This window comes from Aquila chrysaetos, chromosome 4 (assembly GCF_900496995.4).
Source record: "Aquila chrysaetos chrysaetos chromosome 4, bAquChr1.4, whole genome shotgun sequence".
Lineage (NCBI taxonomy): Eukaryota > Metazoa > Chordata > Aves > Accipitriformes > Accipitridae > Aquila > Aquila chrysaetos.
Genome location: NC_044007.1, coordinates 21,469,316 through 21,487,562, shown reverse-complemented (window position 1 = coordinate 21,487,562; position 18,247 = coordinate 21,469,316). Strand labels below are relative to the sequence as shown.

The 18,247-nt window shown below is 35.5% G+C and overlaps 1 protein-coding gene across 2 annotated transcripts in view; it reads left to right on the top strand.

Moving 5' to 3' along the window:
* ZFPM2 (zinc finger protein, FOG family member 2) overlaps nucleotides 1-18,247 on the top strand; it is a 321,899-nt gene that overhangs the window by 49,788 nt on the left and 253,864 nt on the right. The window contains exon 2 of one of the 2 annotated variants that reach the window (XM_030012581.2): nucleotides 15,327-15,485. The exons of the other annotated variant lie outside the window; for it this stretch is intronic. Coding sequence (XP_029868441.1) covers nucleotides 15,327-15,485 — 159 coding nt within the window. The remainder of the gene's footprint in view (nucleotides 1-15,326; nucleotides 15,486-18,247) is intronic. 2 annotated transcript variants of the gene reach the window in all.

Sequence of the window (18,247 nt, the reverse complement as noted above, 5' to 3'; positions counted from 1 at the left end):
GGAATGATTGAGGTTGGAAGGGACCTCTGGAGGTCATCTTGTCCAACCCCCGTGCTCTGACAGGGTCACTTAGATCAGACAGATATGTTAGTAGCTGTGGCAGGACATTTTAAAAAGGGGAAATTATTTACTGGAAAATGTTTTGGCAAATAAGATTTTTTTCATTAATGGGAATTACATTTGACAAGAAGTCTGTTGGGGAAGAGAGTTTCAATTTATTTTCTGGATTAGTTCTTTAGTCATATTTTGACATTATTTAATGTTAAACCAATAGCAGTAGTATATAATTGTCACTACTCTTATTCACATCATAAAATGACACAATCTGATAGTAGCTAGAAATGCTTTATTTTTAACATGTTAATACAAACAGGAAACATTATGATGTAAGAATACGGAGATGTTTCCATAAATATTAAATGCCATGTGTAAAGATTTAAAATACAAAATTATAAAATTCAATACTAAAATTTAATAGTAGTGATTTTGTCATGGAAAAACATAAAAACAAGAATGAAAAATAGGACCAAGACATAAAGAATGACATTCCAAACCATATATTTTTTTTTACAGTTTCTTCCCATACCAGACCTTTTCAAAATACTGAACTCCACAGAAAGTTTTAAAAAGTGTATGTTTTGTCACTTAATATTTATCAGCTAATTTCCTTTGGAAATCAGTATTTGGAATTTAGTTTCTTAGTTTTCTTTTTCGGCAGCCATAGCAATTTAAGATTATTTCGAGTAATGTGCAAGTTTTGTAAAATAGCACTGCAAATTGATGCAGCTGTATTAGTTGAACTTTGAAAGGCTTCTTTGAACTGTGGAGTTTTAGTTGTAGGGAGAAACTGGCACTTCCATGAAGGTGCAGTTGTTTACTCCTTAAGTAAGAGAAAATAACAACTCTTCTGGAGTTCTTACCTAATAGGGAAAAACCTTGGCCAAATCAAAACCGAAACAATGATATTTTGATAATCAAATTGTAATAGCAGTGGAACCAGTAAAATTTTCAAGTGAGTAAGTTTACTGAGAAGACTCAGCCTGAAGTCAGATTGCCTCATTTAAGTTTGGCACGTAGAACAAGGTATTAGGAAGTTTGAAAGTATAGGTGAAAAATGTTTTCAGAACTCCTGTTTGCTATGAAAAAGAAAGAGGAGATGGGTTATCGACTGATCACTGCCAAAGCATCCAGTAGCCTAATTTGTAGGAGTTTTGCTGAACCAACTTGCGGAATAATAAAACAACAATCATGATAAGAGGAGAGGAGAATGAATTCTTGTTTTGATTTGATGCTTATTGCTTTGAGATTTACATAGCCTCATAATAACACTTACCAGCCATCTGGTTTCCAGAGGAAAAAAACTTTTTTCTCTTCTGAAAAGGCTAGGATATAACATGCACCATTTAAAAGCTCATTGTCTGGAAATGACATAATGACTTCGTGTTTTCAAATTATTAATTAGTGATTAACTCAGAAAACCAGCAGGTTATGCCAACTCCAGGGGAAATGCAATGTATTTTGTGCAACCTGGCAATTCCTACCAGTGAGGAATCAAATTAAAGTAGTAAAAAAGTGAGCAGGGGTATTAAAGAAATCAAGTACACTGTAACATGCACTTCCAGTCTATATTAAAAGGTGTAGTTTGCTTATTTGTATATTTGGGTTTATATACCTATATGTATAAAGATACATAACTGTAAATGACATAGAAATGTTGTTATTTTTCAATAAATCCTATTGTGTATGTGACCTACACTACGGTATGCTTATATTATATATTCCTGAGATGTGATGATGAAAGTTAATTTTTTTCATGGTGATTGTAAGATGTATATGCTGATAAAGCACAGGTTAGTAGTGCATTATATTTTCGGTTAACACAATAAATGCTGTAAAGTTGTTATTCTTTGAAGATCTTAAAAAACCAAAACACATTTCATCCTTATGGTGCATCATTGTAAACTACAGCAACTGTTAATATTGTAACTAATCATAACTGACAATCTAGTGGGGAAAATGAGATCTGAATATCCACAGAAAAGAAACTATAAATTAATATTCCTTTGCAGTGGACCCTCAGGTTGGGAGTGCTTTACACTGGAGGGACACTGCTGATGCCCAGTTTGTGGCTTGTTGTGGCTAAATACTGCATTTTATTCCATCTGACTTCTTTCAGATTATTTGGTTTCTATTAAAAATATACACTATGCATTTATCTTACAATCTGATCTAAAGATTTAGTACTAATTTGAGACCCTTCAGTTTTGTTCTGCACATCGATAAACTCCATTATGGGATTAAAATTAACGAATCCCCTGTAGTTATTTCAAATTCAAAGCTCTAAGAATACAAGTAACTAATTACATAGTTCTATAGCTCGTACATACTATTAAGTAGGTTTTTATTATATTTGTCAAATTATAAGAACTCACTAAGCTAAATTTCCACTCATTCTAGTGTGCATCTGCTAGACAAAGATCATGAAGTTTGTGGTTTAGCTAATTCCTAACATCTCAACTTTCCTTTTCTGTTACTTCAGAACTACCAGTTACTTTAAGCGTGGTGTTTTTTTTCCATTTGTGTCTGTTACATCACCTGCTGTGGTTTTAAGTTTTTCCTTTAACTGTATCATTGAGTTATGGATTGGTTTAGGTGTGCTTACTTTTTATTGAGGTCTAACCCAGTTGGCACTGTATTCAACATACAAGCTCTGTAGCTTTGATCATGTTATTAGAGATCGAATTTGGGCCGTCTTTCCGGGGCTCATTTTTCTGCAGTATTCTTTGTTTCATTTATATTAGAAAAGGCAGGGGGAAAAAAGCAATAATAATTTGAAGAGAAATAGCAACCTGTGAGAGAAGTCATGAGTTCACTGCTGATTTCTGGACCTAAAAAGTCCAGATTCCTTTTTTCTGCTTCTTGGATTTAATTACATGATGATGTACAGAGATGAGAGACCAGTTCCATTTGAGGAAATGCATCTAGAAACAAAAGATGAACAGGAATAATCTGCAGCTACCTACAAAACCAGAAAATATTAAATAAACAGAAGAAAAAAGACCCCTTAATTTTCTATAGCAGTATAGGATGTCTTTGCTATATGAGAAAAATGTGAGTACTTTGTCTTGAAACTGGGGATGTAAAATTACAGTGAGTAATGAGTATGTATTCCTCTGATCCCTTAATGTACTTGATGTGAGGTTCCTCTTTCATCGTAGCTAACATGCTGGCCATTAAATACACCGCAGCAGCATCATTAGTGGCTTCAAAGTGCTCCTACTTGCATCACATTTTTCCCTCCAGCAGGTGAGTGAGAACAGTGATTAGCAACTACCAGTACCTGTCACTCACTACTCACGTGATTGCCAGAGAAGTTCTGTGTTTGGAGTAAGGGCTGCGTGGGAGTTGGAAGTAGAGAGTGAACTTTTGCTGCCTTCATTGCTCTGAAAAGCTTTATGCTCTGAGCATGCCTTGGCCATGTGTAAGAGAAAATTCATCCTATTTGGGGTGTGGTGTTTGAAACTGCTTTGCTATAGCAGTACTTGGTGAAGGAGATAGGCTGTAGAGAAAGGCGTCCTAAGTAACAGGCAGCGTGTTACTTACCTGTTTGAGATCCTGAATGGTGAGATTAGGACATGCAAAGAAGCTTCTTTTGGGTACCAGTATCACAGTTTGTTGTGTCTGGAGGAAAGGATTCACTGAAAATTTCTGGATCCTGAAACTTCAGAGGATTTCACTGGACTGTTTGGAGCAGCATGCCATAGAAGTTATTTGACAGGTGTTGACTGGTGTAGATGTGTCTATTCCTTGTTCTCTTAGCTTGATTTAAAAAAACCCTACAGGAGTAAAACAAAGTGAAAAGGGAGTCTTGAGTATTTTCCTAAAATTGCACCTTCGGTTTTCATATGCAAGTTCCAAATATCTCATACATTTTTTCGTTTTAATACACTTTTATAGATATAAAAATCAATGACACTTCTCATAGATGTATGAAGCATCAAATATTTGAATTTTTATTATATAGATACATAAAATTTTAGTGAAAGACACAGAATTAAGAAGCCATCTTCTTACACATACAATGCTTTCTTTCATTTCTTTTTTTTTCTACGCCTGTAAATTTAAACTTCATTTTCATACTTATCTAGCTGAAACAATCCACAGGAACTGGATAATATTTGCATCAACGTTAGCCATGAATCATGGGGCAAATTACATTGCCAGTATTTCAAATTAGATTGCCAGTAGTTTCAACAATTGTTTTGTAAAAGTTAGCAGATAAGAATCATACAGAAATAAATGATGGGTTTAAAAACTATAAAATATACCATAAACTAGGGAAAAATGCTTCAGGGATAATATTTCTGTATAAGCAAACAGGAAATTTTCCTTGTTCGCTCTGTTACATTTAAGAAAACTACTGATAAACTACTATTGCAAAGTTATTCCCATTATTCTACCTAATGTAGAAGGTTATCTACAAGCATCACAGATCCATCTCTGAGAGCTTTATGCCCAGCCTCCTGTTTGCTTTGTAGGCTTTATTTAAAAATTCCCTTCATGAAAATAGGTGCACTGTGGTACTGTGGTAGTTTTGTGTTGCTACTGTGATTTTAGTAGGGTGTTGAGTCACTCATCTTGTCACCTCTGTTCTTCTCTTCCTCCTCTTGTACCACCAGAAATACACAGAACAGCATCTGCTGTGAATCTTTGTGAATGTAGGTAGAATTAAGACAGCTAGAGAGACAGTAGGTCTTCTCACTCCATATCCTTGTGTTCGACAAGATCTCTATGCAAATATGATCCTGATTTCTTTTGCTATGATCTATAGTGTACAAGAAGTTACAATTCTGACTGGCTGAGATGCTACCTTCTAACGAGAGCTTTCAGAGAAGAGTTCATTGTCAATGTTGGAGGCTGCAAGTGTAGCTGGTTAAATTAGTAAATGGATGATCAAGATGGGACAGTAGTAGGAGGAATGGGGCTGGAACAATTAGTGGGTACAGTTTATGAAATTACTTTTGTCATTGTTAGCACCTCTTAATAGTTTCCAAAATCTGGTTTCAACTGGAATCAACTCCTTTTTGAAATCTTTCATATGGGAAAGTAGTTAATGATTTGGGTTTGTTTTTTTTTTTTTGTGACTATTTCTGTTTTCTTGCTTTCTAATATAATAGTACAGTGCTTGTTCTAAAAAAGAAAAAAACTAAAATGCCAATGCCACCATAAATATTGTAGATGGAAGGAAAGAAATATTTATAAACAGCTTACGCAGCTTACTGTCCATTCATAGTCACTAAACACGTGCTCTTTGATGCTCACTTTCAGTGCTTTTCACTGAATGTTTAGGCCTTGAGCATGTAAAAATGTTTCAGATTGGGAAGCTTACACACACAAATTGCTTAATTGAAAACACAGTAGAGAAAAGTCATTTCAGTTCTACTGGGAGGTAAACTCCTGCGTAGGGATTGACTTCCCCAAATTTGCTTCACTGACACCTTGCGTTTCAGTCCTAGCTCAGGTGCATTAACACTATATGGTAGAAAACACAATTTTTTTAGCCACTAAGACACATAAGCCATTAAGACATTTACCTTGTAAATTTGTCCTATTGTCACTGCATGGATTAAGCAAAAGTAGACAAAGGAAATTAAGTCTAAGTGCACATATAATTGTAACAAGGTATTAATTACCTGTTGTCTCAAGTTTTTCTGTAAATCTGGCAAGAGTAACTGGTGGGACATGTGAAGGGACTGAAGTGGGCTGTGTGGCTGCTCGGATGAGGGATCATTGGGAGCAAAGATGTGGCTTCCCAAGGACATAAAAAGGTCTTTAGGAGAATCCTCCAAAAAGCTTATTGAAAAATCATGGGACTGAGGCCCATAACTTGCTGAAAGGTGTGAAACAGTTCTGCTAACATGTATAGGTGTTGAGAAAATTTTAAAGTTTGGACATAATTGGCTATTTTACTTGTGTATTCAGGAAAAAAAACAGCAGCTGAATCAGGATCAGTGACTGTACAGTAGGTGACTTACTCATGCAAAAACCTCTTCCCCCTTCTTTTCTAGTTTAAATCACTTTCTATATTTCAATTACCCACTTTACCCTTAGAGCAAGAACAGATACTGTTATTTCTGTTATTTTTCGAAATGATATAAATACATCATAATTAATACTTTTAAAAAAAGCCCTTCCCAAGATGAAACTTTTACTATCACTTCTTGTCAGAAGACAGAACAATGTTGCTAGTTCTAGAAGATCCAGATAACCTTCTGTTTCATTCTTTAGAGTATTGAAACACACTTTATAGGTTTTCTTTTCATACAGTGGCATGGGATCAGTTAAGATGCCTCTGGATTCATACCCTTCACTGCTACCAGTTTTGCAGTCACGTTGGAATCATAGTACCAAGGAAATCACTATTAAAAATTCCACTGACCTTTATTCCTGGGAGTAGGAATTCCAGAATGAAGTTGCAACTGTTAAATCTTTTCTACTGTCACTGTGTGCATTGCATCTTAAAAAAAAAAAAGCTTGTTCCTTATGGCATTGAGAGACACACGTAGAAAGATCCCTACCTTGAGGGTTTTATAGTACAGCAACACTTTGACTGCCAGCAGGTGGGAAGATTTGAGGAGAGGAAGGTTCTTTCAAGTGCCTTTCATAACACTTGTATTTCAAAACAATTTCAGTTCTTTGGCAAAACATCATTCATTTGGTAAATGAGTGTGGTCTTTTATGATTAGTTAGGCCTGTACAAGTTGTGTAATAACTACCACACACCACTTGCCTTTTTTTGGTATTCTCTCTGTGCTCATGTTGAGGTAAAATCAATAAACCCTTACGTTCATCTGCAGGATAAATGTCCTTTCTGACTTCTATGAGCCAAACAAGGTGCACCTTGCAAAACAGAGCCCCAAAAGTAAAAAGAATTGCTGTGACTCTTCTATGGATAACGGTATTGGAGGACTAAACCTGTATGTTGGCGTGAGCTCCTACTTAAAAACGGAGGTCTGACATTTAACTGCAAGGGTCTTGCAGCTCATGTTCTGTGCACCTTTTTTTTCTTTTTTTCCCATGCAAATGAAACTTTGGCATTAATGGTACACTTGCACACTATTTTTTTGAAATCAGTGTCTCCCTAAGCATGTTTTGAATGGCCACTTTTTCATCATTTCACTTTTATTGATTAGAAATATCCTGGCCTTGGCTCCAAGAGCAAACTGACTGTAGGCACTGTCAGTTTTGTTGTGGCCTCTTCGATAATGGTAAGAGAAAATAAGACAAGAGGATGAATGAAAGTGAGGTTCCAAATTACTGAAACATTTAAAGGTCTTTGAAAAGTTTATATACAAGCACAGTTAATGCTGTCATGCACCGAAGAGCCAAAAGACCTAGCAGTGAAGAATATTAATCTACTTTTATAAAATCAAAGGGTTCATGTTTTTTGCTGTAAAGAAATAATTTGAATAAAATTTGACCCTTTCTACAATAGTCTGTGGGTCAAATTGAACCTACTATTAAAATTCTCTAATATCTTTCATGTATTAGCATTTCAAAACTCAATTTAAATATTCACAGAGCTCTTTTTTTAATAAACTTAACAAAATTCAGGTAATTTCCTTCAACTTTCTTGATTGAAGGAAGGCAGTAGGTACAGATATAAAAAAGATGTACAGCTACGAGCAAAACCTGAAATCAATTATATATAAGAAATAACATAACACATGGAAAAAAATTAATCAAAAGGAAAAATTTCTGCTATATGATTTTCTTGGTCTGCTACCTGCAGGCAAGGAACGTAAATGAAAAAAAAAAAAAAATCAGCATTCTTCTTACAGATAAGGGGAAAATTAATAAAAATGTTTCCTTCCTACCAGATCCCCTGATGCAACTTAAGTTAAAAGTGAGTGGCTGCAGGAAGAACTTATGTTTAAAAATAACTCCTTTTTTTTTTTTTTTTTTGGCTACAGAAATATACTTTCATACTTGCTGTTAAGCTCAATTACATCAGGTTGGTATGGATTTATAGTGTCCAAAGAGCAGCTCTTTTCCATTCCTTTTTTTATTAAGTTGGTCGTTAAATCGTGGTCATAAAGTTTCTCCCACTCTGAAAGTGAGAAATGGTTCATTCTGCTTGGGTGCCACAATGAAGATGTAACGAGTCGCTCACAAATTGGCGCAGTCTTCCAATCTGGACAAAACTTTTGAAGTTCAGCCAATTTACATAACAGACTGGAGAGGTTCAATGTGTACAGGTAGCATTGTGTCTCTTGAGTATAGCTGTAAAAATGTAACAGGAATTACAGAAATAACTTAGTTAAGCTAAAAACAGAACTCAATGGACTGAAGAGGGAAGCATTTTAGTAAAAGTGGGAGTGGTTTGTTTAACAAGTATTGACCTTCTTAAGAAGTATATTTAAGGGTATTTTTCTAAACTGATTTCCCAGTTTGCACTTGAGTTACCTACTACCAATAGCATGCTTAATTTTAAAGCTATTCCTGCAGCGGTCAGTTTGTCAAGGTTAGGTATTGCCATCTATCATCTAACAGAAGAGTATTTAGGCACCTCTCTTGGCCTGTTCTCTCTATTCCCATGGAATTATGTGATTAAAATATTTTTAGTTCTCACAGGAAAGAAGGAAGAGGCAATATTTTTTACGAAGAAAATTGAAAATTGGGATCATTATTAAATAAAAGCCAAGAGAGAGAAGTAGCATGGACAGTCATGGGGTCAGGTTGTTGGGGTTGGGGGAGCAACTAGTTCAGTAGGAAAACTTTTATTACCATTTTCCTTTATTATCTTCTATGATTTTAGCTGCTGACTCGTGTACTTCCATTTCTGTAATTCATGTAGATACCTCTAGTCGGAGGTTCTCCTTCTCAGGGGAATATTGAAAGTCTCAGTGATTGAACAGTATCTGACAGTCCTAGTGCTCGACAGAAACTGAAAATTTATTCTGATTGCTACAGCATATATTCATCTCCTGTATTTTATCAGTCCATGACTTCATCCTGGTTGAACATATAAGGTCTAAAATATTTGAGCCTGGACACTTAAAAAAAATTCTACAACACACAAGAGAAAGCCAGCTTCCCAGTGAGGAACTTTGGAGTATATTTTTGGTAGTGTCTTGTAAAAATTTCTTCCCCAAAAGAAGGAGAAGTTGGATTGTTTCTGTTGGGGTTGTTCACATCACTGTTATACTTGTCTCCAGGCTGCTGTAAAAGCACAGTGGTTGAAAACAACCACTCCTTTGAGTTAACTGAAAGGCTGAAGAAGTAGCTAAGTCATCTTGTATAGAAATCTTCCCAGAAGGAAGCTAACTCTGAACTACTGTGTGATGTCTTCACCCCCACTGCCATATTTAAAATGAAATAAAGTGAACCCTCTTTTATATTTTTAATGTTTCTGACTGAATTTTTAGGAAAAAAGTTCCCTATGTGTCTTTCACATGTGAATCAATATAAAGTGTCTGCCTGCTGTTCTTTTTATTTAATTGTTTGTATTTAGAAGAAAACGTTCTTGTTGAAACAGGAGACAAATAGATTGATTTTTCTGAAGCTTTTCCCTCTGTAATCAGAGAGCATCACATACCTTGGTTTTACCATAAACTAAGGATAATCTGTGTGTGGCAGTATGTTTTCCTAGGAAATACTGGATGGATCACACAGAACATGCAGAATTCATGATGTTGATCCAGCGAATTTCAGGCCTCTCTGAGTTATTGGAGTTGTTATTATTTAATGCTACTACTACTACTAATTATGCTCATTAACCTCTCCCCAGCCACTCACTGTCAAGTATTGTAGACTTGCTGAAGCATTCTTAATTTGTTAAGAGCACTGATCTATGTTGCTGCTCTGGGAATGTAGGAGAATATTGGTAGGTGGGAAGGAAGCTAACCACTTAACATTTCATGAGATAATTATTTCAATGATACTTTCCCACTGTAGGATACATGCATTTTAAGCACAAAGCACTGGACAGGAAAGCATATAAGCATGTGCTTAATTTGAGCATGCATTTAAGTGGTTTCATTTAGGGAGAAGTCTGATGAATTTGACTATGAGAAATGATTACAGAACTTACTTACCCAGCTTAATGTTATTGACTTTCAATTATTTCATTATGGTTATAGTACCATAAAACTGGAGTCATGCATTGCTGTATCAGAACTAACAGGCTCAAGGGGTCTGATGCTCAAATTTGTGTTCAGAGGAGTGCTTACCGTAGCAAAAGCGTCTTTTGTTAAGTGAATGTAAACCCTTTTTTGGTGGTTCATTCTCACACTTTTCCATGTTATTGAAATTCTTACAGTGTTGGTTTTGTTTTGCTAAATGTGGCCTATCCTTTCAAGTGTTGAGGTAGCATCTGTTACTCATTGTGTAAAGATTGCCACTTAGCTACCTTTGTGTGTGTGTATCTATATGTTTGGATTTATGTAGAAGTATATGACTGTTTGAGAAAGATTTATTTTTTTTTTTAGCATTTAATACATTAATAGTGCTAAAAAATATGTGCTTGAGTGTCTGTAAATCTGGTACAAATTAGGGAGCACAGTTCAGATTTCCCCACACTGCGCTGCCAAGTGGCCTCAATCAGAAGTAATTTTCTCCATGAAGGCACATGCAGCTCACTCGTCAGCCTCTCCTCAGTAGATATTGTTATTTGTATCAAATTATATGTGGTGATTTTTTGAAGTGGACTACTGTGTCCACTAAGCCATATAGATTTCTGCCACATTGACTCCTTCATTGCTGTCACTGATTGTACTGTTTTCTACTGCCTCTTGTTTATCTATGTTATTTGAAAAAATACTTGAGATTTATGGTCATATCAATAAATATTCATGAAACGGAGTAAGTACCAAGTGAATAAACGGAACTACCAAACCCCTCAAAATCTCCTGTGTTGTGTACAACACAAGTATTTGCTTGTTCTATAAAGGAAATAGTTTTTTCAGGGCTTAATGCCAAATCTGGAATGAAGTAATGGAGACTTCATTTGCCTTCAGTACTCCCATTTAAGATTAGAAATTGAGTTTTTACCTAGTGCATTTGGGAGTTCTTAACTGTTTATCATGTATCTAGCTAATCTGAAGCATTTCAGAATCACCTCTCCTTAGATTACATCACATTTTTTTACAAAGTGCTAATAGGAAAAGAATTGCTGAAATGAGAAAACAAACATCTAGACTACCTCTGGAATTAACTATTCAACTAAATTCTTAAACCATTTCAGTTTGAAATTTTACTGTTTTATTTAAAAACATATCTCAGAGCTGTCAGACCACTGTGACACTCAGATGAATTTCAGTAGTATGAATTATTTGGATTTGCATTGCTGTGTCATTATGGCAGTTGTTGGTTGTAATATCACACTTAATCAGCAGTTATTGAAAAGCATTTTTCAGCAGAACAGGGATGGGACCTTGACCCTGTTCCAGTTGAAATAAAAGCAGACATAGTACATGTTGTGCCATAGGTGCTTAATAACATGATCAGTATAAGTACTGGGTGTAATACTGTTAAATTAAATCAACAATTTAAAAGAAATGCAGAAGGTAAGATATAGTACTAAAGTAACTGATTAAGCTGGATTTGGACTGTTGAAGGTAATATATCAACATAATAACAACTGGAAAAAAAAGCACTATCAATCAGAGAAAGCAGTTGAAAGAAACTTATTTTGAAAAACATTTATTTTTGTCTATATGTCTCTGTATTTTTAAGTATTTTAAATCGGGGAAGAAGTTGAATAGGTGCTGTGTAGGTTGTTCCCTAGATAAAGGAGCTAGTAAACTTTGAAAACCGACCAATACATTTTTGAACCAGATAAATTCTTAGTTCTCTAGCTGACTTGATTTACTGATATCAGTAAGAGGTTTTTGGAAGCATGTGGCCAAATTAGGCAAACATAAGCCTGCAGAGTTTATGTGTTTGCATTAGTCAAGAATATGTAATTCCATACAATCTTTATTGTGAGGTTCTGAAAATTTATTCATTGTCTGTTTATGTGCAAGTAATTGGAGTAGTCAAGAATAGAGAGTTTAATCTGTTTATACTTAACTAGTAAGTGGCTTTTGATTTTACTGTTTTCTTTAACCCACTCTGTGTTTGAGTGATAATTAAAAATAGCCACAGAAATCAGGCACTGATATTTCAGTTCACATGAAACTAGCAACCAAGAAATACTTAATTTTGCTGTTACTCTTGTGGGCTGGTCTTACTCATGTTGAACAATGCCTTACTCTTTAGTTAAAGTTATCAGTTAAATTAAAGTTATCAGTTTATAGCTGTGGGCATGAGCTGAACGTATTTGAACACTTAAAAAATAAAAGACGACTCAACATGAACGAGACAGAATTTGTCCCAAGGATCAGGTTGTAGATGGGTGAATTAGACGAGGCAGCAGCAGCCTGAAACCTAGAAAAATATTTATGCACTGATCCCTCAATTTCAACAAAAGTCATGCTGTTTTTTGGAGTGCAGCGTCTGATGTCAGCCCCTGAGGTGACCTGTTACGTAAGGCTCTGATGCATGCCTATATGCGACTGGAGAAACATCACTGGGTTTTATATGTGGGTTGGCATAAGCAAAGCAAAACCCGGTGTAGATGCCTGCATACCTCTGATCTTGTTTGGATGTGACAACATTTACAATTCTGTTTTCAAATGCTTGGACATGAAACTTCAGGAAATGTTACATACCTGTTCATACATAGGATGTATCTATGGAAGCACTTGTCAAGAATTTTTCTTTAGTCTGAGATTTGCTTAAAAGCCAAAGTCCCAACCCACAAAAAGACGGGTTTGAACCTGCGCTGTGGAGCTGGTGCGTACATTGTTTTTCTTCTGCCTTCTTGGAAACAGTGCCAATAGAAATTATAAGGTGTGTGTTTCCATGACTGCTGCAAGTGAAAGCATACTAACTGCACTTCTATTCTTTTCTTAATTAACGTACGGTGATTATTAGCTTGCTGATTACGTACTGGTGACCTGATCAAACAAACCAGTTTAACATCTAGAAACAGACCTAAATGTCATGTACACATGCCAATTGGATTACTTGCAGGTATATTGCTTTTGCTGTATTTTGCAAGTCACTTATTGAAAAAGTCAAATGACAAATAGCCAGTCATTCAGCAGGAAGTCGACTTTCACTGAAATGCTGGCTGATGTTTACATTTTTTTCCCCAAATTTAAAATATTTGGAAAATTTATTAAAGGCGTGTGGCTGCTTTTGAAATGATGCAAAACATGGTATTTATCCATCTTTATACATGGCAGAAATTTACATTTCCCTAAAATAGCATATTTTTTGTTTCATTGTGTTTTTCCTTTCTAGTTTATTTATCCAGATCTTACCAGTGCACACCAGTAAATGGCTCTACAGACAATGTCACATATTAATAATATGATGAAATCTGAAAGGTATTTTTTGTCAGTTTGTGCAGAACCCCTTGTGCTTTCATTTCTGCGATGAAAGTGGACACACGTAAGCTACCCAAACTGCCCATGTTTAGCTGCAGTGCACTGCTCCAGAGTGTGCTAGTGCTTTGTTCTCCATTCCGTACAGTGCGGTATCCACTCTTCATTCCCTGTGCATATGCAGTTGCTGGATTTTTTCCCAACATGGCTAGAAGGTGCAATTAACAGTAATGGATACTTTGATAATGAGAATCTTTATTTCTCCAGCCATACTAATAGCCCCTTATTTTAGGAGATATATTGTTGAATGACAGCTAGAGTTGGTGAGTATGTGTCCACAAAAGTGGGTTCATTTGGTCAGATTCTCAGCTGGCACAAATAGTCATATTTCCGTGAAAGATAGTAAGCTGTATTAATTTATGGAATCCCAGCTGGGAATCTCAATCAATTTCAGTAAAAAGTAACCATCATATTCCTCTGAAGCAAGAATTACACAACCTATCCTAAAGTGAATTTTGCTGTTTTAATAAATGTAGGTAGTCGCTGGTTCATAATAAATTACATAAAATTAGAGTGTAGTCAATATTTGATTTCTTTTAAAAATTTATCCCTTCCTTTTCATCGAACGCAACAGAATAATTTATGTATTGTATCTCAGCATGATAGATTATATAGGAATAGTGTATTTAATACTGGAAAACTATCATATAAATACAAATTACATTTTTTTTCATTAGCTGTCTAGCTTTCATTTCAAGGAAGAAATACTCAGTCAATTATAAATGAGGCTGTGCTTTCATTGGAGAGTGAAATATGTAATTTTTTTCAAGCCTCAACCATGTATAATGAAATCTATCTTTTGAAATCCAGTCTTAAGATGGATTTTGAAACATACTGACATTTAATAAAATCTTAGTTAAATTAAAATATGTTCAGTTATTTCAAATCTCTATTTAAATCTAGGGTAAAATTCTACACCTGCACAAGAGATGTCTTTAGCAAATAGTTACTATTAACCAATGATCATGAAAAGTGTGTATATAAGAAAGAAGAAATTTTAATTTTTGAGTATATTCCAATTGGTAACCGGGGCGTTCTGTATTATAGATCTGTCAGGCACTGGCTCTTCAAGAGGATCTGTAGCAATAGTATGTCTAGGTAACTAGAAGGAGAATCAAAGACTTCAGGCTGCCATTTCAAATTCAGACTCATTCCCTGCTTCTGTAACTGGCCTATGTTTCTGTAGCCCTCAGCTGGTAGTTTACCACGATGGTTGTTTGGCCTCTCTGAAATGAAGTGATAGTCTGTCTGAGTCCCATCCATTGACTGGGAGTCTGTTAAAGAGTCTAGCAAATGAATGATCACAGATACTGTCAGGTGCTAGTTGAAGCAAAATAGCAGAATAAGCTGAAGTTTATACTGTCAGTACCTTTGTAGTAATTCACTGTAGTCAGTACTATTAACTCGAGAAACGAAGCCTATAAAGGGAATCTATTAAGTACTGTAATTCAGCATCAAAAAACAATGACTAACAAACAAGAGAAGGCTCTTCACTGTTTACATGGCTTTACAAATAGAGCTTTGATTTCCATTGTTAAAATTGTCTGCATTTGGTACTAGAGCCCAAAGAATAATGAACCCCCCCCCCCCATGTGCGAGTATTAATACATATTATTAATAACACTTTGTGTATTCTGATTTGAAGTCATCAGGAAAACAGTCACTTGCAATTTCAATTTCCATAAAATGTTATTTGTCCAGTTCTAATAAATGTTGAACACAGCCGTGGAAGGAAAAACTAGCATAAGACCCCCAGTTATAAGTTCACTAAGGTTTTATTTCACATTGTCCTGTTAGATGGTTTTGCCACAGTGTTCCTGATTCTTTTTAAAGGGCCCCTTGAAGATGCCATTGAGGATGAAGAAGAAGAGTGCCTGTCTGAGGAAAATGATACTATCTCAAAAGAAGACTTTCCGTTGGAGGAAAGCTTTTCTGCAGAGTTTGAGCCTGAAAATCTGAGCTGTGAAGAAGTGGAATACTTTTGTAATAAAGGTAATCATTGTAGCCCACCTCTTGAGGGAATACTGGCCAAACTGTATCCAATTGGTCAAAAAGATTTTTTGGTTTAAAATGTACAAAAAAGTCCTATTAATATAGTACCTTAAAAAGAGGAAAATGAGTCACTTGTGGAATTAAGTCTGGTAAGGAGTAAATATTTAAATGTGTTGGAAGATGTACTTTTCAGGGAGGTGAATCGTCTTGCCTTTAATGTTTTCCTCCAAGAATGTTATTTTCTATGTATTTAACTGTAGAGAACAGACCTCAGAAGTCAATTATTATCAGATCCGAAGCTAGCAATGCAGCATGTCTGTTCATTGCTTCTTTGCCTAGGAAACATTGCTAGAAAAACAGATTGTGTCTGTAGATTCTAGGATTAAAATAGAGCTTATTATAGAACTTATTATGCATGGTAGAAAACTAGTGATTTGTGAAAGGATAACTTTTAAAGTTGCAGATGCCTTTTTGATGCATTCGTTACTTGCAAATTATTGAAGATAGAGGTATTTTAGCATAAGCCACACCGATTCATTCTTACCCAGTGTTCAGTCTGCAAGGTTGTGCTGTTTCCCATTCAGCTGACAGAAAAAGCTCACTATCATGTACTGTTATTTAGAAGATTGATTTAACCTTCTTCCTGCCAGATTTCCACTTGATTGCTTTATTGTTTGTCTTCTGCAGGTAAGGATGCCTATCAAATAGCTGGAGTTGTTGTGGTGATGTTCTTCTGTTAGTCCACAACCCCCTCAGACATTTGGATATCGATGACTTCTCTGTCTTTCTGTTCTTTCCCAGATACTGACATACATTTTCTCATGATAGTTTGATATGCCCCTGTTTTTATATTATTTCCATCTGTCTTGGACAAAGTAGAATAAATTCGTTAGAAGAGTCAAATGTTATGACTGCAGAATATTAGTCTTTCTTACAGAGTCTTCAGTCATCAGTGGGGAAAGCATGAAAATGTATTTTCTACATGTCCTATCTGTAGCTTACAAACTCTTGAAAAAATAATTTACTTTTTGCACTATGGGTTCTTGATACTTAGTAAGCCATCTTAAGAGATCAAAAAAGTCTAGTCAATAGTTCAGAGTTTAGCTGCTACAAATCTTACTGTGAGGGAAGAGAGTCCAGATTATGATGGAAATGCTTTACAAACAGGCGGAGTTAAATGCTATTGTAACTGTGCAGTAAACAAATACTGCAATTACTGTAGTAATTCACCTGTTCACATGCCTCTCAGACACCATTTTCCTTAGCTGAAAAAAAGTACTGTTCCTGTTACTGGCATTACTAAATAATTATTTAAACCACTACTTACATAATTGTTATACTGGCATCTCTTGAGTTCCTTCTGTCAGCAGTGTAAGACTGTGCACCACCATCAGTTCATATATAATTAACTTTTTGCTGTGTTTCCAGGGCCCACCAATAGAAATACTACTGTTTTGGGTGAAATTCAGAAAAATACATGATTTTTTTTGTTTATAGCAATCAATATTGCAAATTCATCTTGAATTTCAAGTTATATTGGCACTTCCCTTTAATGAACACATCTTTCAGGGAAAACACTGAATCCAGGCCATTGTATTAAACAAGATCAGGAATTAAATGGGAATACATTTAAATCTGAATCTTGATTACCATGTTTTATTAAGGACATCTGCTGATTCTTCAAGCTGAATACCTTTTGACTCCCCAGCAGTTCTTTTTCCAAGTATGTTGTAGTTATAAAAGAATCTTAAACCTATACACTGCAACTGCTGCAGAAGAAAAGTTGAAAAAGAAATTTCTGAGGATGAAGGGGCACATAAAACCCCTAATCTACTTCCAGCTGAGGCAGTGTGACAGAAAGTCCCACTTTGAAGTAAGTTGAGAATATCCCTGGAAAAGGATGGAATGGGAGACTAGAAATGTATTGGTTTTTATTAATATGTCAACATCTGTTGAATGTCCTGCTTCTTCAGTGTCACATCTTCAGTGTTGTTAGCATGAGGCCACATATGTTTTTCTGAGGCTGAAACCCAAGAAGACAAAACTAATCTGGAAAGCAAATAAATTCTTTTGTGCCCTTTTCTTAGTAGAAGGGATTGTGACTGTATTATATAGTAAATACTAAAAGTGAGACTAATTCTCATGGTATTTGTCATGAATCTGTTAATCATTCATAACCTTTTTTTTCTTTGTAGTGCTTCAGTATTGAAATTAAAAGATGGTGTGGGAAATAAACTTTTTTTCCTAAAAATATTTTTTCTTTAACATCATGAATAAAAGCTTTAAAATGATACATGTACCAAATAGGTTAGAGAACAAATAAATTCATTCTAATTTCTGTTTGGAGGGCCTGACTTTCTGATTTTTGTTTTGCTCTATGACAGTATTGGCAGCCTGTAAACCACAGTTATCTTCAAAGGAGGGAAGAATAAGTGTAGGTCTGTGTTTTCTCATGCAATAGGTTTCCTTTTCCTGGAAAATAACTGAATTGGCATGGGAATCCTTTATGCTATCTCTGCATTCTCCCCTTGCTAGCATGGACCATTAAAGGTTCTAGAAAGTAAGGGCATTTTATTGGATATAAATATTCATCTGTCTTGGCTCCCCATTTCCCTCCCCTGGGGTTTCTTCCTAGCTGACCCAGAACAAGAGGAGAAATGAGTAGCGGGTCTTCGTGCGGGAATCAAGAGATGTGGGCAATAGATGGCAGAACTGTTGGGGAGGAGGTGTTTGTGAGGTTTCACGGTTTCACCCATGCTATG